The following is a 23,267-nucleotide window of genomic DNA, read 5'->3' as shown; positions in this document are numbered from 1 at the left end:
CCCCGTGCTGCCTGACATTCCCCTTAATTAGGGGAATTAATTCACTCTGGCTTCTGCGGTGTAAAAGGCATTATTTACTGGTTAATTGTCGCTATTACGAAATGTTAAATACCATTATTTATTTTGCCACTTGCCTCTGGTGATGAATGAAGCACTGGGGAGCACTGGAGGCTCCCACAGGTCACAGGGACACCCCAACATGGTGCAAAGGCAGAACTGGCAGCTCACAGCCATGGGGAGGTGAGAGGAGGAGGATGGGCAGCAGGGGCAGAGATTGGGGTGCCCCCGGACCCCTCATCCACCCCATTGCCCATGGTCACTGCTGCAATGAGAGCATCCCAGTCTGAGCATCACCACCGTGCCCAGGGCTCTGCATCGCACAGGGCCCCGTTAAATCAGCACATCCTCGCTCGCCTTTGATGTTACAAATAATTCAGCAATTTCCCTGGGTTTCAGCTGACTTTTTTTTTTGCTTTGAATAGCCCCCGTGCTTGCTCTTCCTTTTTTGCTGGAAAGATGAAGAATAATTAATTATCCGTGAAACGTTAAATGGTAGAAATGAACTCCTCTCCTGTTAGCAGTGTGGTAATGGAACGGATGGGAAAGCCTTGCTCATGAGGTTACAGAGATGGTGAGACCTTTGGTGGGGTGGAGATCACCATCCCAAAGGCTCTGTGGGACCCCTCCAGCCATTGCTTTTGTTCTGCAGGCGACCCCAAGCAGGGCTGAATGCAGGCATCAGAGAGGTGTGCACCCTCAAAGCCCAAAAAGCAGGTGCAGGACCTCAGCTTGCCTTAGGGTGAATTTCTGGGGGGCTCCTCCCAACCCCTGTGCCAAGGTCTCCATCATCCCTGCCGTGTCCTCTTCACCTGGGTTTATACTGAGTGGAGGCAATGCTTGTGGCAGCAAGAAATCAATTTCCCTAAGCAGCTGCTGTGGGTCAGGAGAGCTCAGTAAAAATGAAATATTCCCTGTGTGGGCTGGGTGGATGGATGGCAAAATTTGGGGCAGGCAGTGGCACGGGAAGGGGGGAAATGGGGGCTTGGGGAACTGCCTAGCACAGGCTGTGGAAGCTGCCCTATCTCAGATCCACGTGGCCCTGGGGAAGTGGGGAACTTTGGCCAAGGCTGGATCAGGGCAAGGATCAGATGCAATTTGATGGGCAAGGATCAGATGCAATGTGATGGGCGCTGGACTCTGCACCCACTGCACCCTTTTTGCACTGTGCAGTGCAACAGAAGTTTCCCAAAATCCCATCGCCCATCTATGCCGGCCTCGTTTTTCGCCAAGCACAAACCAACTCTTAAAAAAGAATTAGGGAGCAATGCTCTTCCCCAGGGAGCTGAGGCAAACACAGCATCTTTCCCTCCCAGCTGCAATGCTGGCTCCATGCATGCTTGCCCCCATTTTCCTCCCCAGACCTCTCCATTCCCAATCCTTTGACGGCACCTGCAAAGAATTGTTTGTTTTCTGTCAAAAGCAACAGTGGCTGAAGGCAGCCCCTCATTAGCAGTCCAGGTACATGCCTGGGGATGCATCAGGCAGATTAAAATTATTTGAATATCATAATATTAGAAACTTCAATTTGGCCTCAAAATGCTCATCTTCCGAGCCCTACCAGGGCTTTGCTGCATTAAACATTGATGGCGCTACTGGCGGATCAAAGTTTTGGGTTTAGAGCTGCAAGTGCTTTGCAGAAGAGCCGGCAGCACCCCCGGGATGAGGAGGATCCTGGCATCACTTCCAGCCCCGCTCCCATCACAGCCGTGGGGCTGGTGGCACAGCACACAGTGCCACGGGGCTGGTGGCACTCAGCCCATGACGTGGGGCTGGCTGCTGCTCTCGGCTCCCCATGCCAAGCCATGCCATTCTCCATGGCAGGAATGATGCAAAGCAGGACCTGGGATTAAAATTAACCCCCTGGTGGAGCTGGCTGCGTGGGCTGTGTGTGCAGGGCTGGCCGGGCTGCGGGGGATCCAGCGAGGCGAAGCCATCTGGGCTTTTGGAGGGATAGGGAGGGGGTTATTAAACAAAGAGATTTTTTTTTTTTCTTTTAATATATTTTTAACACCCTCAAGAGCCGTCCATCAGCCAACATGGAGCTGCTCGGTGCCGGTGCCAGCACCATCTGCCCACTGCAGGGCTGGCTGCCCTCCGGGACCCCGAGGCAGGGGGCTGGGGAGGGGCTCTTGGAACCCCACCACAAAGAATACCGGCCCTTCTCTGTGCTGCTCCGGGTCCAGGGGTCTCTGCTTGGAGGATGATGAGCCCAGCCCTAATTTGGGCTATTTAGGGATGGGGAAGAGGAGGCTGGGGGAAGGGAGGTGGCTGTGGTGAGAGTTCTGTAGGGTGGGGAAGCAGGATACGGTGAGCTGGGCACCGAGCACCTTTCCCACAGCCCTCGGTGGCTCCCACCCCGAAGGTTTGCCGGGATTCGGGGAGGAAGGGGGGGTTAGGCGATCCCCCTCCCCCAACCTTCATCGCCAGCTTTAGCGGGCGCCGCACTCGAAGAGTTACGGCGTGGGGGTGGGGTAGCAGGGAGGAGCCCCCCCTCTCCCAGCCTGCGGGATTGGAGGGCGCCTCGCTCGGAGAGTTACGGCCAGGGGTGGGTGGGGGGAGCCCCCCCCTTCATCCCTGGAATTAGCGAGCGCCCCACTTCCAGCATTACGGCCGGCCCCCCGCCCTGTCCCTGGGATTGGCGAGCTCGGAGCCTTACGGCGGGGGGGAATTGAGGGGGAGGCGGGCAGAGCCCCCCGCCTCGCTCCGCACATCCCCGGTATCACCGGGTGTGCGCCGCGCTCGGAGCATTACGGCGAGGGGGGGCTGCGAGGGAGGCGGGCAGAGCCCCCCCGATCCTTGGATTGGTGTGCGCCGCGCTCGGAGCATTACGGGCCCCCCCCTCCGCCGTCCCCGGTATCGGCGGGCGCCGCTCGGGGCGCCGCCGCCGCCGCCGCGCCCGCAGCGGAGCTGTCCGCGGTGCTGACCGCCGCCGGCCATGGGCCCGCCGCCCGCGCTGCTCCTGCCGCTCCTCGCCGCGCTGCTCCGCGCCCCGGCACACGGTAAGCGCCCACCGACACCCCGGCTCATCCCCGCCGCGCACACCGACCACCCTGCGCTACCGGGTGGCCTCAACCCGCCTCCGTCGCCGTCAAACTTTGCCAACTCGTGCTCGTCCCCCGGTGCGGAGGGGACGCTCCCCGTTTTCCCCCGCTGAACCGAGAATCCCCCCCTTGCCCGTTATCCGCCCCTCCGGGGACGCGCACGGCGCTTTGCAGCGGGGCTGGTGCAACGCCGCCCCCGGCAGGCTCCGGCGGCAGCAGCCCCTCTGCCGGTGTTACCGGCGGGGGGAGCATCGCCGCACCGGGGGCTGGGCAGGCACGGCGGACCCGCTCCCGCGGTCACCGAGCCCTTCGAGCCACCCTCGGACTGGCTGTGCCGTGAGCCGGTCCCTCCGTGCGGTCCCCACTGCCGGCTGGGGGGCACCGGGGGCATCTGGTTCTTTCCCCCTCTTTTCCCTTTTGGGGTGACCCCTCCAGCTCCGCGAGGGACACGGGGGACGCGGGAGTGGCGGGTGCCGGTTTGCCAGGGAGAGCAGCCAACACCCAGCTCGGCTCCTTGTCCCTGCCACCCGTGGGGCAGCGGCAGTCTCCATGGCTCGTGGCTCCGCTGCCCCAAAAATAGAATTGGGGAGCTCTGTCAGGGATTGGGGTGCCCCGGAGCGGTGTGGCCATGCACGGGGCATTGGGCGGGTCGTGGTCCAGCCCCGGTGGGATGCGGGATGTGGGCACCGGCTGCAGGCAGCAGCCGTGCGGGGAGTTACATAAACTCCCCATCTGGCGGCGGAGCCCAGGCGGGGAAGGGCGCCGTGGCCCTGCGCCCGCTGCTATTCCCAGCTCGCCCCGCCGCCTGGGGCTGCTGCCACAGCCTTCCTCCTTGGGAGAGGCAGAGGATGGGGACAGCAAGTGGGGCAATGCCACGGCACCCCCATGTCCTGCCCTTCTGCTGGGGGGGCAGCAGAACTGGAATTGGGGGGTCCACGTCAGTGGCTCTGTCCTGGGAGCAGGGCGCTGAGCAGGGCAGATTTCCCCCAAGGGAGGCTGGTGCTTACTGTGTCAGTTTAATGATTTCTAATGAGCAATTACCTCTAGTCAGTCCCCTAATTTCTGAATATCAATAAAGTTAATTAAACACTGCATGTGCATTTCCCAGAGTCTTAAAAGTAGGGATGCCCTGGGAGGTGCTGAGTTTTCCCAGGGCTGGGGCCCATGGGGTCCTGTCCACCCTGTATCCCCTCATCATGTACTGGGAGCTGCCTGTGTGGCTCGTGCCTCAAAGTCCCCATCCTCCATCAGGCAGGGCTCCCAGGGGTTCCATGCAGCAGTGCCAGGCTCGGTGTCACTGTGGCCTTGACTTGGCATCGATGGGCTGGTGCATGATGGGGATGAGCTATGGGTCAGAGGGACGTGGGGTTAGGGAGTCTTGGAACCCTCATCCAGGCTGGGGAGCTTTGTGATGAGGTCTGAGTGGTGGCAGTGCAGGGTCTGATCCTGCCTCTCTCCTGGCCCAGCTGTGGGGCACCACCAGCCCCTGGTGTCCACAGGGATTTGCCCCAGCAGAAAGTGGGGTCTGGACTCCATGGCACTGGTGAAGCCAAGGGGAATGGTGCCAGGCACAGCTCCATCCACCCTGCCCCACTGCAGCCCCTCTCCTCAGCTCTCCAAAGCCATGGCAGGCCAGGAAATTTTTGTGGAGGTCATCTTAGCCTCGCTGGAGGGAGCTCCTTGTAATTTGGGGTCCTGGCAGCCTGGGGCATTAGGAAGCAGCACAGGCTGTGGCAGGGGACACAGGGCCTGGCCGTGCCCCCATGAGCTGTGCCACAGCATCCAGCATCAGCCAGCTGCACTGTGCCCACAGGGGTGATGTATTTGGGGGACACGGTGGCCCCGGGGGTGTGGGTGCTGCCTGGGGGTCTCGGTGTGAGGAGGGGGCTGGGGAAGGAGGCGGGCGCCTGCTCCAGCAATTACACACGGCGCGTGTGCTCGTGCCCTGCGTGCCTCGGAGGAGTTCGTCACCGCCACGCTGCCGTGCCGCCAGGCCAGGATTATCTGGATAATGCTCTTAAGCCGGGGAGAGGGAGGGCAGGGCTGTCCCGAGGGGATGTGGGGCGCAGGCTGAGCCAGGCACCCCCAGCACTGCCCGGAGCCGGGCTGCCGCAGGGACGGTCCCTGGGTTTGCAGCACTGGGGATGAATTCAGCGCAGGGTGCTGAGCCAGGCAGGGCTGGAGCAGAGCAGTGGGAGTGTGGGGAGAAATGGGGTGCGAAAAACCTCAGGCAAGGGCATGACAAGGGCACCCCCAGGCCTGGTTTGGAGCAGTAGAGAACCCTCACCCCTTTCTGTGCTGCTGGAGGGACCCCCAGGCTGGCACGGGGCTCCTGGGGCTGTCACTCCCTGCCAGGGTGGGGGCTGAGGCTGACCCGGGCTGTGGGGTCCCCTGGGAGCACCAACAGCCCCCGGGGGAGGTGGATGAAGTTGTGTCTCCAGCGGCTCTGACGGGAGAGGATAATTTCGCCTCCAATCAATTCTTTAAATGCGCACAATTGAAAGATTGCCTCTGAAAGCTGCCTATAACCAGGGAGGTAATGGATTCCCTCCAGTCGCAGGCAGGAGCTGGGGAGTGGCAGCATCCCTTCCTCCTGCTGCTGGGGACATGGGGACAACTGGAGGGCCAGCACTGCTCCCACCATGAGCAATCTCGGGTGGGGTGAAGGGGCTGCCTGGACCCCTCAGAGGCAGCTGGGGATGGCTCTATCTGCCTGGCTTGCTGCCAGCCTGCCCTGTGCTGAGACCTGGCACTGCTCATCACATCCTCCAAGGTGCCAGGGGGTCCCATTGGCCAAGGCTGGGCATCTGCTCGGCCCCCAGCCTGCGGGAGAGGCAGCAGGAGCCAGCCTGCACGCTCGCTGTGCCAGTAGGAATTATTACATATATAATTTAAATGCAGTAACGAGCTGTGCTGAAGGGATCAAATATTAATCAGCTGCAAGAGCGCTGCTCTGACCCTGTGAAAATGGAGAGAGGTGCTTGAAATGCCAGATCAGCCAGTGGTGGGTGATGAGCGAGGTGATGCTTGGGCAGGGCAGGCTGTGGTGGTCCCCACATACCCTGTGGGGTGGCAGCAAGGGGCAGTGTTGGCTGTAAGATCACCCTGAGTGGCTCCCAGAGCTGGCTGGTTCATCCTCTAGGAAAAGCAGGGCTCCGGCAGGATGCTGAAGAGCCACGGGAGCAGCTGAAACGCTGGCTCTGGCAGGAGCAGGCGGCGATGGGAGGGGATGGTGTCTGCAGGAAGGATGACATGGCTGAGCAGCCCAGCGCGGAGCCCGACAAGCAGCTCTCGCTCGCCTCCCGCAACCGATTTCAATTGCTGTGGCTGGCAGTGGGCGGAGGGAAGGGGAGACGGGAGCTGGGTGGGCAGCGCGGCCCTGCTCACCCTGCCTGACTCCTGCCCGTGCTGGGCAGGCACCCTCAGCACCCAGGGGTGCCCCGAGGGCTCGGTGCCCCTCTGCACCCCCAGAGGGGTGAGCTGTGCTGGGTCTTGGGGGAGACCAGAGCTTGCACAGAGCCCCACGGGGGCCCGGCACCCATATCATGGCCAGAGTGGGGTGGCACAGAGCGGGTGCTGCCCAGCAGTGGGGTATCCATCACAGGAAATCCTGGGGGAGAGGCTGATTTAGGTGCTGTGAGCCCAGGGAGGGGGGACATGGCACCGCACAGCGCTCGGGTCTGAAATAGCAGCAGACACACAATTTATCACCACTGCTGCCACGCAGGGAAATTGCTGTAGAAACCCATTGGCTCCGCAGGGAGAATGGGGAAGGGGGATTACATGGGCTGTGGGTGGCCAGGAGGGGACAAGGGCATTGTTGGCACCGTTGGGAAGGGAGGAGAGCCCCAGGGATGGGCACCCAGCTGCCCGCTGGGCACACGGGGGTGCTCCGTGTGTCAGCCGGGCTCGGCCGCCGCGATGCTCCAGGGAGCCCGTTGCGGTGATGTGACATGTGTCAGCGGGTAAATGACTGTTCAATTCAAGGAGAATTGCAAAACATACAAGGTCAAACGCTTCCCCGCCAGCGCTGCCATGAATATTAAAGCCGAGCTCCTCCGGTAGCTGCCAGGGCTGGCGGCCGCACCCGCCCGCCCAGCGTCCCCGGGCACCGGGGCAGCCCCTGGGGCCCCTGCTCGAGCTGCTCTGACAGCCTCAGCTCGGCCGTGGGCATCTGGGGTCACTGGTGGTGCCAGGGTGGCCATGGGGTGGCAGGACGTGGATGCCACCATCGGTGCCAGCTTGCCATGCTGGGTGCCAGTGGTTTGTCTGTGGTGGCAGCTGGTGGCAGAGGAGCTGGCTGCACAGTCCTGCCCGTGCCCACCTGCCCCTGCCTGCATCCACACACCATCTGTGTGCCCCTGCCTGCATCCACACACCCACCGTCACCTGCACCCACCCACCCAGCCTGCCTGCATGCAGACAATGCCTGAATTCCCTCGCTGCCTATACCTGCCCACCCACCGCCTGCACCCACCTGGATTCCCTGCCTGCTCCTGCCCACGCTGCCTTCTCACCTGGAAGCAAGCCCTGCTCCCGGCCTGAGGTGCTCAGGGCCACCAGGGCACGGGGCAGGTGGGGATCTGGCATCAGTGAGGTGTGTTCCCTCTCTTGTTCCTGTTGTGGAGGCTGGGGGTGGTTCAGGGGGCTGGAGGCCGTGGGACAAGGAGGCTGTGGGTGGGTGGGGGAGCATGGTGTCGGCTGCCTGACAGCTCATTCATCACAGCTGCAGGCCCTGACCATGGGGGCAAAGCCAGATTGGATTTTAAATTAGAAAATAAACCTAGGATCTTGTGAGGCCCAGCCCCTGCCCTCACCCTGTGCCCGCCTGCACCTCCCGCTGCCCCCCTCCTACGGATGGAGAAACTGAGGCACGGAACAGCACTGCACCACGGCGCTGCGATGCTCCTGGGGCCACCGAGGGCCCTGCCCTGTCCCCTCCCCGAGCCGGGGGCTGTGTTGTTGCTGTCTTGGCGGGCAGCATCGATCGGGGCTCCCTGGGCGGCCGCGTGCCGCCTTATTTATTTATTTGTGACAGCAGGCGGCATCGATCCCCGATCCCCGCCGGGGGCCCCGCCCGCCGCAGCCGCAGCCGGATTAGTCTGTGGCATCTCCCGGCTGCTGTTAATGAACTCCCACCCGGCAAAGCCAAGGGCGGGGATTAGGACCCCATCCCGGCTCCGGCCGTGGCCAGCATGCCGAGTTACCCCGACAGGTGGGTGGCTGCTGGGGGTTTGGCAGCCCCTCTGCCCACCCCGAGTTCAGCGGGGTCCCTGCTGGCTGCCAGGGCCCGCAGGGGGCTGGGCTGGGTAGCCAGGCCCACGTCAGCGGTCCCTGGTCACCTTGGGGACATGGGAGGGACGTAGCTGTGGCACTGGAGATAAGCTGCTTAGAGACATCTGCGGAGGTGGAGGATCTGGTTCTGTGGTGTTCACGGGGCAAGGGTGGCAGCAGCTGGGCACCCCCTGCCTTCCCACGGTGTGCTGAGCATCCTGCATCCCCAGAGGGCCAAGAGTGCCAAGCATCCCCTGTGCCAAGAGCATCCTGTGGTGCCCAGGGGAGTGCCTGGTGTCCCCAGGAGTGCCCAGGCCAGGGTGCTCAGTGTCCAGATGGGAGCTGCTGTAGGATCCTTGCTGGGAGGCCTGGCCTTAGCCAGGAATATCCATGGGGACCTCCGTGCCCCCCAGCACCCCGGGCAGGCGAGATGCTGATGTACAGGAGTGTCCAGAGAGCTGGGTGGGCATCTCCAGCCCATCCTTCACCACACAGGGCAGTGGTGGTGGTGCAGGGCCCAGCCCTGAGCACTAATCTGCTATTAAAGCCCAACGGAGATTTTGGCGCCCTTCAGTATAAACTCGTTAACTTTTATGTTCTAATAAACGGATCCCATTAAAATATAATTCTGGCCTTGCTGGGGGGCAAGCAAACCCCTTGGAGCTGGGGTGGGCAGGTGTCCCTGCTGTGCCTGCGTGCCCAGGGCATTATCACTGTCCCTGCCCGATGGCAGGGGTTGCTGGGGACAAGGGGTGGGTGGCAGCGGTGTGAGGACGCCTGCCAGCCCCCAGCAGCTCCCCACTACGCTGCACACCCAAGATAATGTCTCTTAATAGTCCCTTAAAAGCAGCATTCGCAGAGTAATTAATCTTCGCGGGGCCCTGCCCTGCTACGGATAGGGATAATTAGCCGGTAATTGGCAGTATCGTGTCATCAGTGCCTGTGCACGGCGGCAAGACGTGCCCACGCTGCCGTGGCTTCAGAGGGATGCTGGGTGTCACTGTGGCACCCCCTCTGCCGTGGCACTGAGCTGTGCCCAGTGAGAGGGGACGGTGCTGTGCCGGATCCAGGAGCGGGAGATGCTGGGTGACTCATTAGGGCTGATTAAATTCATTTATTTTTGGTCTAAAGGCCGCCGTAAGCTGCTGGGCTGGGCATGCTGGGGATTTGTTCAGGGACTAATGCCTGGGAGGGACACGGGGCTGTGGCAGGGGAATCCCCGCGGTTGTGGGTGGGAGAGGGGGGAGCATCCATGGGATAGGGGGTTCCCACAGACTCACACTGCTCAGGGACAGGGACAGCCTGGCTGGAAGGAAGCTGAGCTCTCCGGCAGCCTGGAGAGGGGTGCAAGTGTCCAGGCTCCTGTGACATTCCTGGTTATAGCAGTCATGGCAATCACATGCACGTCTGCACCCTGGGGATATGCAGACCCAGGAGAACCTTGGCACGGGATGGCCACCTCTGTGGTGCAGGATAATCTGAGATCAGGGACGCCCAGAGCCAGGGCTGTCCCCATCCGGGCTGGCTCACAGGAGAAGTGGGCACCTCTTCACGTGGTACAACTGCAGATGTGCATTAATTAGCCGGGGGTTAATTGCTAGGGCTGCCCCAGTGAAGGGTATGCTGGGGAGAGGGTGTCACAGTCCCACCGTGTGTGGGTGATGCAATTGTTTGCCATGCTGGTTTTGGGGGAATATTGGTGTGCAGAGAAGCATCCGCCCTTGGAGCAGCAGGGCTGGTCCATGGGAAGTGTTGGTCCCCAGTGCAGCACAGGTCTGTGGCACTGCACCAGCATCACTCCCCAGAGCTGCATCCACCCCTGATACAGCACAGTCCACGTCCAGGCTCTGCTCCTGGGTGCCACTGAGGGCACAGTGCTGCTCTGTGATGAGGCATCACCCCCGATGCACCACCAGTCCCCCGCTCCCTCTCAGTCCCCAACACAGCATCAGTCCACATGTTCCCCAGCATGCCGCACTCTTTCCTCCCTCCAGGCTTCAACGGGCTGGCGAGGAAGGCTGGGGAGAGCGCTGAGGTGGAGCCGACGGCGCTGCCCACGGAGCCGGCGGAGCGGGAGGCGGAGGCTCGCTTTGTGAGCACCGCGCCCACGCTCAAGATCCTCAACCACCACCCGCTGCTGGAGGACCTGCTGCACGAAGCCTTCCTCAAGAAGGACTACCTGGCCCAGGCGCCGTTCCTGCCTGCTGGGGCCGGCCCCCTCCTCCCTGGTGGTGCCCTCCAGCCGGCCCCCGGCCCCCCAGAACCCGAGCCCTCCCCCCGCACCCCTGCCCTGCCCCGGCCCGCCTTCCCCACTGACCCGCTGACCACGCCAGCGGGGCGCCCCGGGCCGTGGGGGGAGGCGTGGGGGGCTGTGCCAAGTGCAGAGCCCTCGTGGTCCCCATCTGGGGTGCCAGAGTCAAGCACTGCCTCCCCCAGCCAGGCACCCACCACGCCCAGCACATCCCTGGCACCCCACACTGGGGCCACTGTGGTGCCTGGGGATGAGGAGGGGACCACCACCACCTCCACCATCACCACCACCACTGTCACCACGCTGCAGGGGCCAGGTGAGCGCCAGGGAGGGAGTCGGGTGGAACTGGGGTGAAGTGAGGCTAAGCTGGGCTTTCTTCTGCCACCAGCTCCCTGCAACCGGACACTGGCGGGTCCCGAGGGCTGGCTGGTGTCACCAGAGCCAGCTGGTGTCCCCTATGATGGCAGCCTGGACTGCACCTACACCATCTCTGTCTACCCTGGCTATGGTGTGGAGCTCAAGGTGAGCTGAGGGTGGGCCAGGGTGGCAGGTGCCCTCAGACAGGAGTGGCGTGTCCCCTACTCTGTGCCACGGCTGGGTGTCTGTGCAGGGTGCAGCAAACACATGGTCTTGCCCCTGTCCTTGTCCCCATTCCTGTGTCCCAAAGCCAAGAGAGCTGGCTCAGGACACTGCCTGCCCTCCTGGCACAGGGGTGTGAGTACATGAGCTGCTGGGATGCCCCAGGATGCTCTGTGCCCACCAGCTGCTGTGCCTGGCACCCCTTATGAAGAAGTGCCGTGAGATTTAATTAACGAGGCCCTAATGGAGAAGGTGTGAACAGTGCCAGCAGGTGCCATGCTGTGCTGCAGAGCCAGGAACACCCAGCACCCATCTGCCAGGAGCTGACAGCAAACCCTGCTGTGCTGAGGCCGTGCGCTGCTCCCATCAGTGGCACGTGGCCACGTGTCCCCATCTCTGCTGAGGCCACCACAGGGCAGTGCCGTGGCTGGTGGGAAGCTGGTGGTGAGCCAGAGGCAGCAACACCACCACCAGCCCTGCTCCAGCAGCCCACACTCACCGGTGCTGCTGCTCCTCACCATGCAGCATGGCTTAATTAGCATCATTAATAGCAAATTGCTCCAGAGGGCGAGGCTGGCTGTCTGCAAGGCTGCCAGCGTGGGCCTGGCTGTGCTGTGGTGCTCTGGCAGAGCTGGGCCCTGCTGCTCTTGGCGTGGGCGATGATTTATGGCCCTGCTAACCATGTTTGAAAGGTGCTGCCCTGCACAGACAAGCTCCAGCGGGCTATCGACCGCAGAGAAGCCGCTCAAGGGCCAGCTCCCAGCCAGGTGCTGGGTGATGCTGAGGTGGTGACACTTGTGTCCCCTGCAGGTAGAGAACATCAGCCTGGCAGAAGGGGAGACACTGACGGTGGAGAGCGCGGGAGGGCTGGAGCCCAACCTGCTGGCCAACGAGTCCTTCCTGCTGCGGGGCCAGGTCATCCGCAGCCCGGCCAACCTCCTCACCCTCCGCTTCCAGAGCCCCCGGCCCCCCAGCCCTGGCTCCTACCACTTCCACTACCAAGGTATGGGGCTCGGAACCCTCTGTACACTCTGGGAGCTTCCCTGCCAGCGTGGTGCTAATTTGGATTGTGGGGATGCACCAGGAGTTTATCTGAGTTTTAAGCAGGCACTGACTAGGTGAGGAACGCTCATGGACAGCTAATTGGCCTCAGCAGTTATGGATTCGTTGAGCATCATTTTCAGCATCCATAAGCACTCTGTCACCTGAGCCCTGCCACACCCAGGCATTTCCAGGGCTCTGGGGAGGCAGTTTTTGGGTTCTGGGGGGGTCCATTGCTCCTCAACCTTTGTAACAACACCCCCTGCCCCCAGCCTACCTGCTGAGCTGCCCCTTCCCGGCACGGCCGGCTTTCGGGGAGGTCTCGGTGAGCAGCCTGCACCCCGGTGGGGACGCCCGTTTCCGCTGCTCCACGGGATACCAGCTGCAGGGCGCCCGCCGGCTCGTCTGCCGCAACGCCACCCGTCCCTTCTGGAGCGCCCGCGAGCCCCTCTGCCTCGGTGAGCACCGGCACCTCGGGGACACGGGGCAGCTGGCGTGGCACTGTCACCCACTGACGGTGCGTCTCCTGCAGCGGCGTGTGGCGGGGTGGTCCGGAACGCCACAGTGGGACGCATTGTGTCACCCGGCTTTCCCGGGAACTACAGCAACAACCTGACGTGCCACTGGCTGCTGGAAGCGCCCGACGGCCACCGCCTGCACCTCCACTTCGAGAAGGTGTCACTGGCAGAGGATGATGACAGGTTTGGCTCAAACTGGCGGGGCAGGGGTGTGGGGGCACTCTGGGGCAGCCCTTCATGGGGCTGTGCTCAAGGATGAGTGCTCTTGGCTATATCCAAGGATGGGTGCTGTTGGCCATATCCAAGGATGGAATCTGCCATGGATGGGTGCCATTAGTTGTATTTAAGGATGGGTGTTGCTCACCATGGCCAAGTGTGGCTACCTTTGGCCATTGGCCATTGTCAAGGATAGCGCTGTTGGCCATATCCAAGGAAGATAACCTCTGCCCATGCCCAAGGAGGGTACTGTTGGAAGTGGCCCGGGTTGGAGGCTACCATCCATGCCCAAGCATGGCTGCTGTTGGCCATGGCCAGCAGTGCACCCTGCCCTTGTCATGCCTTGGCAGGCTCATCATCTGCAACGGCAACAACGTGGAGGCACCGCCGGTGTACGACTCCTACGAGGTGGAGTACCTGCCCATCGAGGGGCTGCTCAGCACCGGCCGCCACTTCTTCGTGGAGCTCACCACCGACAGCAGCGGGGCCGCGGCGGGCATGGCGCTGCGCTATGAGGGTATGGGGGCAAGGGTGCAGCGGGTGACCCAAACATCCCTGTGCCCACCTGGCCCCCGCAGACCTTTGCCCCTGTGCCTGCAGCCTTCGAGCAGGGGCATTGCTACGAGCCCTTCGTCAAGTATGGGAACTTCACGGCCAGCGATCCCCGGTACCCTGTGGGCACCACGGTGGAGTTCAGCTGTGACCCTGGCTACACGCTGGAGCAGGGCTCCACCATCATCGAGTGTGTCGACCCCAGTGACCCGCAGTGGAATGAGACAGAACCAGCGTGCCGTGGTGGGTGCTGGTGCTGGAGGGTGCCAGGGGTTGCTGTGGATAGGGCACGAGAGATACTGCAGCCACCGTGCTGCTGAGTGTGATGGAGCTGAGGGACATGGTGGGTGCTGGATGTGGGATGCTGGAGTGGGTGGGAGTCCCGTGGCAGTGCCAAGCCTGGCGTGTGCCCACAGCGGTGTGCAGTGGGGAGCTGACGGACACGGCTGGGGTGGTGCTGTCACCCAACTGGCCAGAGGCGTACGGCAAGGGCCAGGACTGCATCTGGGGGCTGCACGTGGAGGAGGACAAGCGCATCATGCTGGACGTCCGCGTGTGAGTGCAGGGATGGGATGGGGGTGGTGGGATGGGGATCTGTGCCCTCCCTGCCCTCACGGCCCCACTGCCCCAGGCTGCGGCTGGGCTCGGGGGACATGCTGACCTTCTACGACGGGGACGACCTGACGGCGCGCATCCTGGGCCAGTACACGGGCGCCCGTGGCCGCTTCAAGCTCTATGCATCCACCGCCGATGTCACCGTGCAGTTCCAGTCTGACCCCGGTGCCGGGGCCTTTGCCTACCGGCAGGGCTTTGTCATCCACTTCTCCGGTGAGGCCCATGGCGGGACAGTGCCCCCAGTGTCCTCAGTGTCCCCACTGCCCTGCTCAGCCTTCTGTGCCCACAGAGGTTCCCCGTAATGACACCTGCCCTGAGCTGCCGGACATTGCCAATGGCTGGAAGACCTCGTCACAGCCAGAGCTTCTCCATGGCACTGTGGTGACATTCCATTGCTACCCCGGCTTCCAACTGACTGGCACTGACCTCCTGATGTGTCACTGGGACCTGACGTGGAGCGGTGACCTGCCCTCCTGCGAGCGGGGTGAGTGGTGCCCACCAGTGACCCCCCTGCCCTGCGGCCCATCCCCATCCACCGTCACCACTGGTCATTCCTGCCTGCAGTGACAACCTGCCGGGACCCTGGCGATGCTGAGCACAGCCGCAGGGTGGTCTCCAACCCTAAATTCCCGGTGGGAGCCACCGTGCAGTACGTCTGTGACAAGGGCTACATCCTGGCGGGCGCCGGGACCCTCACCTGCCATGACCGCGCCGCGGGGGGACCCAAATGGAGTGACCGCCTCCCCAAGTGCATCCGTGAGTTGGGCGTCCCCTCCTCGGGCGTATCCCCCGAGCCGACGGCGAGCGCTGACGCCACCGTCCCACTGCCTCGCAGCGGAGACCTACGAGCCCTGCCACAACCCCGGCGTGCCGGCGGGCGGGCGGCAGAGCCCGGAGCGGCGGCTGTACCCGGCGGGAGCCACCCTGCACTTCTCCTGCACGGCCGGCCGGGCGCTGCTGGGCGAGAGCAGCCTGCGCTGCCTGCCCGGGCACCCCTCACGCTGGAGTGGATCCCCTCCCATCTGCAAGGCGGGTGAGACGAGCACCCCCCACCCCAGCACCCCGCCGGCACCGCTCAGCACCCCACTTCTCACCCCTGCTGTTGGTTTCTTTCTTCCGCCTCCTCCAGCCTCCTACGATGAGTTTTACAGCAACCGCAACCTGGATGGTAAGGGTGAGGGTGTTTTGGGGTGCCGGAGCGTGGAGGGGCACCCGGGGTGCGGCCGATGTGGGGTGTCCCCTGGGTGAGCCCCCAATTCTCCCTCCTGGACAGCTGTGGCCAAGGCTGTGCCCTCGGGGACAACGCTGGAGGGCACCAACGTGGCCATCGCTGTCTTCCTGCCCGTGCTGGTGGTGGCCCTGCTCATCGGGGGCATTTATCTCTACTTCTCCAAGTGAGTGGCCCCCTGTGACCCCATGGGACCCCACGGCCCCCCCCAGTGCCCACTGCAGCTGCCCTTTCCCCACAGGCTCCAGGGGAAGCCAGCCCTGCAGCTGCCCCTTGCTGGCTCCCACCCCTACGACCACATCACCGTGGAGTCGGCTTTTGACAATCCCACCTATGAGACAGGAGTAAGTACTGGCCCCCACACCCCCCATGTGGGGCTGGGCACCCTGGGGACCCTGCATTGCATGGGCCACCTGTGCCACGGGCTGGGACAGGTGTGGGATGGGGTCGTGTGTTCCATTAGATAGGACATCTACCCAGGAGCAGCACGGGGGGTGGGACATGCACCCAGAGACCACCCGTGGGATGATGGATCTACCCAGGGACTGTTCAGGGATGGACATCCAGTTAGGGACCATGTACAGGATGGAACACAGGGACCACATGTGGGGCGGGGTATCCATCCAGGCACCACACATTAGTTCAGAAATGAACTAATCAATCAATCCAGGGACCACACACACTCTCTGGGATATCCATCCAAGGACCATGGACAGGATGGACACTGATCCAGGACCCATGTTTGGGATGGGACACACATCCCCAGGACTCTCTGTAGTCTGGGATGTGCCCCCAGCTCCTTATGGGATGGGAGATGCCCTATCCCTGTCCCGGGCACCCCGTTGCACTGTGTCCAACCCCTTGCAGTCTGTTTTCTTTGCAGGACACGAGGGAATATGAGGTGTCTATCTAGGTGTGGGCAGCGTGGAGCTGGCGCTGCAGCCACCCCTCCCCTCCGTGCCCTCCGGCCCCCGGCACGGGCTGGGAACACCTCTCCCAAGGAGACTCAAGCCGAGCGCTTGGCAGGACCCGCCTGGGCACCGGCCACCCCCCTGCCACCCCCGATCCACCCGGACCCCCGAGGGCTCTGCCCGAGCCCCATTGTCACCCAGCCCCCTGCACCGGGCTCATGAGAGGCTGAGCCAGCGAGGGTCCCCGGACCCCATCCTGCCCCCCCGGCCCCTGAGCCAGCGAGGGTCCCCGGACCCCATCCTGCCCCCCCCGGCCCCTGAGCCAGCGAGGGTCCCCGGACCCTACCCTGCCCATCCGTCCCCCAAGCGGGAAAACAGCAGCCCCCGCAGTCCCCGCGACGGAGGAGTGACACAGGCAGGGGGAGCAGCGCTGTGGGGACCCCCAGGTAAGGACAGGGCTCCCCGGGGCTGCAGCGGGGAGGGGACAAAGCCCCGGGGGGTGGGCGGGGGGCTTGGGTGGCCATGTGGGTGCCCCCCCCCCCCCGCCCCCCACCCAGCACAGGGCTGGTCCCCCCGCAACCCCGTGTCTCCCACCGCCGCCACGCAGGGACGTGTCCCTCCCGTGTCCCCAGCATGCTGCGTGTCCCCCCGGCCCCCGCTTGCTTCGCCCTCACCGGGGGGGTCCCTTCCGCCACCAGCGTGTCCCCTCCGCGCGTCCCGGCACCCCAGAGTGACGGGGTGGGCAGGGGCACCGGGCATGGCTGTGCCCCCCACCCCCGCCGCGTCCCGCCCGGGCTGGTGACCCCGGCCCCCGCCGCCCCCTCGATCTGGGGGGCACACCGCCCCCCTCCCCATCTTTTGGTTGTTTCATTAATAAAAACTGGTGTTTTAGAAGAAGTGATGGCGTCTTCCTCAACGGGGCCGGGCAGCTTGGAACGGGGATACACCCACACACATCCCCCGAGCGTGGGCCCTGAGCCCATCTCACCGCTACCTCGCTGACATCCCGACCCCCGCCCGCCCCTCCCGTGCTCTCCGGGGGAGCACTGTCGCTTTAAGAGGCGTGGCCTCTGCCGGTGGTGACGTCACAATCTAAGACCGCGCCCCCACCACCCCGGCGCGCCGCGAGCCGCGCGCCCCCTGCCGACGCTCGCGTGTCCCGCCGCCCCGCCCCGCGCCGTTACGTCACTGACGTCCCCGCCGCCCCGCCCGCTCGCTGGAACGTGACGGCCGCCACGCGCCTGCGCGAGAAGGGGGCGGAGAAGGGGCGGGACGGGGCGGGGTCGAGCGGGGAGGCGCTCCGCGCACGCGCAGTGGCTCCGCGTGCGTCCCGCCGCCCCACCCCGCCGCCGCCGCCGCCGCCGCCGCGCCAGGTCCGCGCGCGGGAGGCGGCGCGGGACGCGCATGCGCGCGGGGCGGGCGGGGCGGGGGCGCGGAGTGCGCGTGCGCGCGGGGCCCGGAGCGTCGGCGCCGCCTGTGCGCGGGGCGTGCGCGGTGCGTGAGCGGCCGCGGCGGGCGCGGGGCCGCCGCCCCCTCCCTCCTTCACCCACCCACCCCTGCGCGGCAATGGCAGCGGGCGTCGGGCCCCCGCGGCCGCCCCCGGGCACGGCTGGAGGAGGAGGAGGACGACGCGCAAGCCGCAGCGGCCCGTGGGATAGGCCCCGCCGCCCGCCCGCCCCCGCCGCGCCGCGCCCCCCCCCCGCCGCCTCGACGCGGAGCCGCCGCTGAGGGGCCGCCGCACGTCCCCGCCTCGCTCCCTCTCGCCGGGGGGGGCTCTCGGGGCCGCTCCTGGGCTGGATGAATGTGGGAGAAGATGGAGACCAAGACGATCGTCTACGACCTGGACACCTCCGGGGGGCTGATGGAGGTGAGGCCCGGGACGCGGCGGGGGGGGCCGGACCGGTGGGGCAGCGGGGCTGCAAGATGGCGAGGGAACCCCCCCAGCCCGGAGCCCCGTGGCCTTACAAGGAAGTGCGGAGGGACGGAGGCAGCTCGCCCGGCCCCCGGAGAGGCCCTGCCGGACACGGGGCGGGCGGGGCGGGCTCGGCCGGGGCTCTGTCCCCCCCGCGATCCCCTCCCGGAGGGTCCGGGGCCGCTGTCCCCCCGGCGGGCACGGGGAGAAGGGCGCTGGGTCAGGGTCCGTGCAGCCCCTCAGAGCCCGCTCTGTCTGTGTGTGCATGTGCAGCAAATCCAGGCCCTCCTGGCTCCCCCCAAGAGCGAAGATGGGGAGAAGAAGAGCAGGAGGCCCGAGAAGGAGCCCAGGCGAAGTGGCAGGGCCACTAACCACGATAGCTGCGATAGCTGCAAGGAAGGAGGGGATCTGCTGTGCTGCGATCACTGCCCCGCCGCTTTCCACCTCCAGTGCTGGTAAGGCTTGGCGCTCTCTCCCTCCGGATCTGCCCAGAGCACCTTCCCTCCGGCCGCTCCCGCTTCCCGTTAGGTCCCGGGGAGGGGGGGGACGTGGGGCCGGCTGGAGCAGACAGGAACAAAAAGGAGGTGCAAACCCCGCTTGGGTCCATCCCTCCTTAAGCTAATCCACGGCGGCCGAGGTGAACCCTCCCCTGGCTGCTTTCTGCAGGGTTGGGGGTCCACCCTCCTCCTTTCTTTTTGTGCTGAGCAGCGGGCGAGAGGCCTGGAGGAGGAGCGAGGCCGCTGGCTGCGCGGCCTGGCTGCCTTGGTGCTGCCCCTGCCCGGCCTTTCGCCCTCCCCAGTGGGAAACTTCCCCACCTCACCCCTCTGCAAGGGTGCCCGGCTTGCGGGGAACCCTCCGGAGGGCCCTGGCTGGAGAGGGGGAAGCCCTGGTGGCGTCTCCGCGCCAGGCCTGACGTTCCCAGCGCTTCCGTGCTGCTGCAGCTGCTGGGAATAATGGAGGTTGCTGTCTCTGTGTCTCCCTGCCTCACTGTTTACAATATGGCGACCTTCCTTTAAATTATATTTTTATTCTCAGCGCCATTTTGGCTGCATATATGACTTCCAAACCCTCGCAACACTCCCCACAGTATCTCAAACATGAAAATACCTTCCCCGTGGAAATCCAGGCCTCCAGACTTTAACGTTGGCCGGGTTTATTCCTTTCCCTCCTTTTTTCCCTTCCTCCTTGCTCTTCCGACCTGCTCGTCTCATCCGTGGGGGTGTCTGCCGTGAGCTGGGGGGCTGCCAGGTGCTCTCGCTGGGAGTTGTGTGGCTTTGTTGATGCAGGCAGAGCTTTCTGCATGCAGATCTGGCTGCCGGCTGGCAATCGAGGTGCGTGTGGAAGCGGTGGCAGAGCTCGAGGTGCTGGAGGCTGCAGCAGGATGGGCTCTTGTTGCCTTCCCTCACAGCTTCCCAAGCTCTCCCGGCACAAAGCCACACCACGCCAAAAGCGCCTCCTCAACTTTCCGCCCCAAAGTTTTTCCTTTTTCTGCACCCGGAGCTTGGATGCATCCTGAAATCCCCCCTTCCAACAGTTGACACAGGCGGGCGGTTTGTGTTAAATTAGCACAGCCAGAGTGCATAATGGAGTGGAGGAGGGAGCGGGGCAAGTCAAACAGCTGGAGCTTGGGAGTACAGAGTATTCTTCCTTAGGGGAGATTTTTTAACCACATTCCTTTCTCTCTTTCATGCTTTGGAGCTTTGTTTGCCACCCTGTTACAGCTGTCTCCTCTGCGCTTTTTTTTTTCCCTCCCTCTGTTGTTTGGTTTTTTTTTTCCTTGCTTTTTTCTGATTTTCATTTGCTTGCTGGCTATTCTGTATTTCTATGCTAATTGAGGGTCTCAGAACACTTATTAAACTGGTTGCTGATAGCAGGGGAGCTGAGTGTGCGGTCACAGTTCTGTAGGGAGTGTCCCGTTAGCAGCGTGTAGCCAGGCAAACCCGACAATGCTGTAGCATGCAGCCATGACATCATCCCTCCTACCCTGAGGAAGTGCTACTGGTGGTGGTAGTGCAGATCCTCTAATATTTACTAGCAGGATAGTAATTATCATTATTTTTCATCCAGTGTCCTTGATGAGCTTTAATTTAAGGGTGGTTTTTTCCTTCTGCCGGGCGTAGTTGCTTTTGGGTGCATCCTGAGCGTTCTCCTAGCGAGGCTGGAGCGATGGCTAGAACTTCACAGTTTGGAATGGAAGAGCTGTGCCTAAGGCTGCAGAGTTAACTCTGAATCCTACTTAAGTCTGACCATAAATGAGACCACTTTGTGCATGCCTAAATTTCATGGCTTAATTTGGTGATGTTTTTGTAGTTAGCGAGTGGGAAACAACCGGGTAAATCAGACACCTGTAAAGCTTTCACTGTACCTAAGTTAGTTGCATTATAATTGTATAAGAATTTATATAAAAATATTACAGAAAAAGTATATGTGTATCTTTAACTAGTCACTCTTCAAAGCAGAAATGAAAGATCAATTCTAAATACTCTCTTCCACCCCATTTGTTGCCTCTTCTGGGGTTTCTCAAGCAATCCCTTTGACAGCAGCCCAGACCCTGCTGTGGGAGGTGGCACACTGTGGAAAGGCTTTGTCTGAAGGCTTCCAGTTTGGGCCTGGTTCTGCCTCCTTCCTCCTGGACCTTTGTTGGACCTTTGGCTATGGCCTTCAGGTGACCTAGGTTGTCTCAAAGGGATGCTCAGGTTTTGTTTTCATGTGTCTTCCCATTACCTCCTACATTTTGCTGGAAGTAAACTTCCGTTCTGGGTATAAACTTAGGCATAAAGGCAGCACTTGCAACTTCCTTTCTGCCTCCTTTTTTTATTTAAAGAATAGTAGCTGTAATGCAAGGCTTGGTTTGAGTCACTTGAATAGCACTGCTGGAGCACTCTAACTGATTTGTGTTGACAGCTTACCTGTTCTCTTAATATTTATTGTGAGCTTTAGTACCAGATTGAATTTGTTATCAATATAGCATAACAAAAAAAGTAGCTTTTAATTGGTCTAGGGTTTGTGATCAGTTGATTACAGCTGTAATCAGCTCCCATACAGCTGTATGGGAGAGGCCATATTATAAAGAAAAGGATTTTCAGGGGTATGATTGGCGCAAGTCATGCAGTCAGCTGGAGACAAACCCAGCTCAGCTTCCCAGAAACTTGTGTTGCTCCTTCCTATGTAGAGAAGGTTCTTTATCGAGTTAAGCCTGCAGTGAGGAAGTTGGCTTGCTAGGTGTGTGACCCTCAAACTTCAGCTTGCCTTAAAGTTAAAGGCAAAACTTCAGTTTGCCTTAACTTCAGTTTAGCACTTAAACCCGTTGTCCTCTGTGGAAAACAGAAGGCACTTGGCCAAAACTCCCAAAACTTTCAGAGTCTGATAGTGTTACACATCTGAGGTGGTAAATAACAGTTTTGTCGGTACACTGTGGCACAACTGCTCTCCTGAATTAACGTGGGTGGAAGTGACTTCCCAATTCATCTGTTGGGGTGTCAGCTTTTCCCACAACTCCATTTTGGAGTCCCTAGTTCAGTGTAAAGCTGCTCTGGGTGCTCTGAGAGGCCAGAAGATTCCAGCCTGGCTGCAGATAAACTGGCCTGGTGGGAGGGATACCGGAAAGTGTGAAATCCCTGCCAGATACTTAGTTTCAACATACTTGGATTAATATCACGGTCAGGTGACTCTCTTCAGGTTTGAATTTACAGAGGGAGGTTTTTTGGGTTTCTACTAATTATTGAAAGCAGGACGTGGGATTTTTAGCTCTGAAGTTGATGTCTGGTTCTGCTGTTTGCCCACAATCTGCTGCTTTGGGTAACAGTGCAGAGTGCATTTCCATCCTGATGTTCTGCCTTAGCCCAGGCCCCCAGGGATGGTGCATACTCCTTCTTTACATGATTGAAAACCAATTTTCCAGTGCTACTTCTATTCTTTCCCATTTATATCCTCCTCCTGGCAATGTGATTGTTAGAATTCCCTGTGTTTTCTTGAGCTTGTAGTAAACTTGATTCACATTGAAGCGGGTTTGCAAAGTGACTGATGTTGCAAATTCATTACGAAGGATTAGAAAGATCCCCGGGAGAGGAAAAGTTTAGTTAACAAGCTGGGGGAGGGGAGTGACAACAGGAGGGAGAACCAACACAGAACAGTTTTGTGTTTGTTTTTTTTCTCTCTCTCTTTTTTTTTTTAAAGTCTCCCTGCCCGGGTTTCTGGTTGGAGGAGCCCAAAAGCACAAACCTCGCTGAATGCTGCGGTTCAAGTCCCTCTTGTAAAATCTCATGCCACTGGCTGTGCAGCTCTGCTGGCATGGCAGAGTGACCTCAGTCCCTTAAAGCTGACCAGTTATGTAAACGACAGTGCCAGTTCTGTGGCCCTGCTCAGCAAAAAGGTTCCTCTTAGCTGGGCTTCCTCACTGCTGTGCTGGGAGAAGTGTGTCCTGTCCGTACCGGGGCCTGCTACCTCCATCAAACTTTTTGCAACACCTCCTTGTATTTATATTTGCAGTGTTTGGCTCATTTCCCCTCCGATTTGGCAGTCTTCACCCAAGTGCTGGTGTCGAAGAACAGAAGTGACAGAGCTGCAAAGTGCAGCAGAGGAAGCTAAACTAGAGTTTGGTATTTTCTATGAGTCACATTGTTTTAGTGCTTCGAACAAAGAATGGAAAAAAGTTGTGTTTGGCTGGTAGGACATCGATAACTCTTTCCCCACCTTATTCTGTCTAAAATGCCCTGCTTTATCTTTGGCATTTGTTCTAGCTTTGGGTTTTTACATGAATATGCAGTCTGTGAGGGGAGAAAAACAATGGCCAGTCTATTGTCTCAGTTAATCCTTCCCTTAATGGTAATTTTGGGCTGTCTTGGGTGTTTCAGGTGAATCTTAAAATGGTCTGAGGCATCTCTTGCTGCAAGGAGTAGGGGATGTCCCGGAAGGTGCTGGAGAGGCAAACTTGCTACTTAATAGTGGCTAGGAATGGGGGTTTCAGTACATTGAATGACATCACAGCTTCAAAAAAGCTTGTAGTTTTAAGTGAAGGAAGTTTTTAGTAAGAGGCTTTCTGTTTGTTTGCGTTTTTTTAACAGTAAATG

General features: G+C 61.2%; 2 protein-coding genes across 2 annotated transcripts in view; both read left to right on the top strand.

Moving 5' to 3' along the window:
• The first annotated feature begins 2,995 nt into the window (after positions 1 to 2,995).
• SEZ6 (seizure related 6 homolog) lies at positions 2,996 to 17,099 on the top strand. Its single transcript, XM_030962559.1, has 17 exons — positions 2,996 to 3,059; positions 10,370 to 10,942; positions 11,015 to 11,148; positions 12,016 to 12,208; positions 12,519 to 12,704; positions 12,779 to 12,947; positions 13,331 to 13,497; positions 13,581 to 13,775; positions 13,949 to 14,087; positions 14,164 to 14,360; positions 14,437 to 14,631; positions 14,712 to 14,903; positions 14,983 to 15,180; positions 15,277 to 15,315; positions 15,421 to 15,541; positions 15,617 to 15,719; positions 16,243 to 17,099. Exons 1-17 carry the CDS (start codon positions 2,996 to 2,998, stop codon positions 16,273 to 16,275), a joined length of 2,898 nt encoding a protein of 965 aa, XP_030818419.1. The 3' UTR covers positions 16,276 to 17,099.
• Positions 17,100 to 17,818: 719 nt separating this feature from the next.
• PHF12 (PHD finger protein 12) overlaps positions 17,819 to 23,267 on the top strand; it is a 31,816-nt gene continuing 26,367 nt past the window's right edge. The window contains exons 1-2 of the mRNA XM_030962558.1: positions 17,819 to 18,153; positions 18,472 to 18,653. Coding sequence (XP_030818418.1) covers positions 18,088 to 18,153; positions 18,472 to 18,653 — 248 coding nt within the window. The 5' untranslated portion in view covers positions 17,819 to 18,087. The remainder of the gene's footprint in view (positions 18,154 to 18,471; positions 18,654 to 23,267) is intronic.

The sequence above is a fragment of the Camarhynchus parvulus genome, chromosome 19 (genome assembly GCF_901933205.1).
Source record: "Camarhynchus parvulus chromosome 19, STF_HiC, whole genome shotgun sequence".
NCBI classification, from domain to species: domain Eukaryota; kingdom Metazoa; phylum Chordata; class Aves; order Passeriformes; family Thraupidae; genus Camarhynchus; species Camarhynchus parvulus.
The sequence above is the reverse complement of the archived record's forward strand: the minus strand, read 5'-3'. Positions and strand labels throughout refer to the sequence as shown.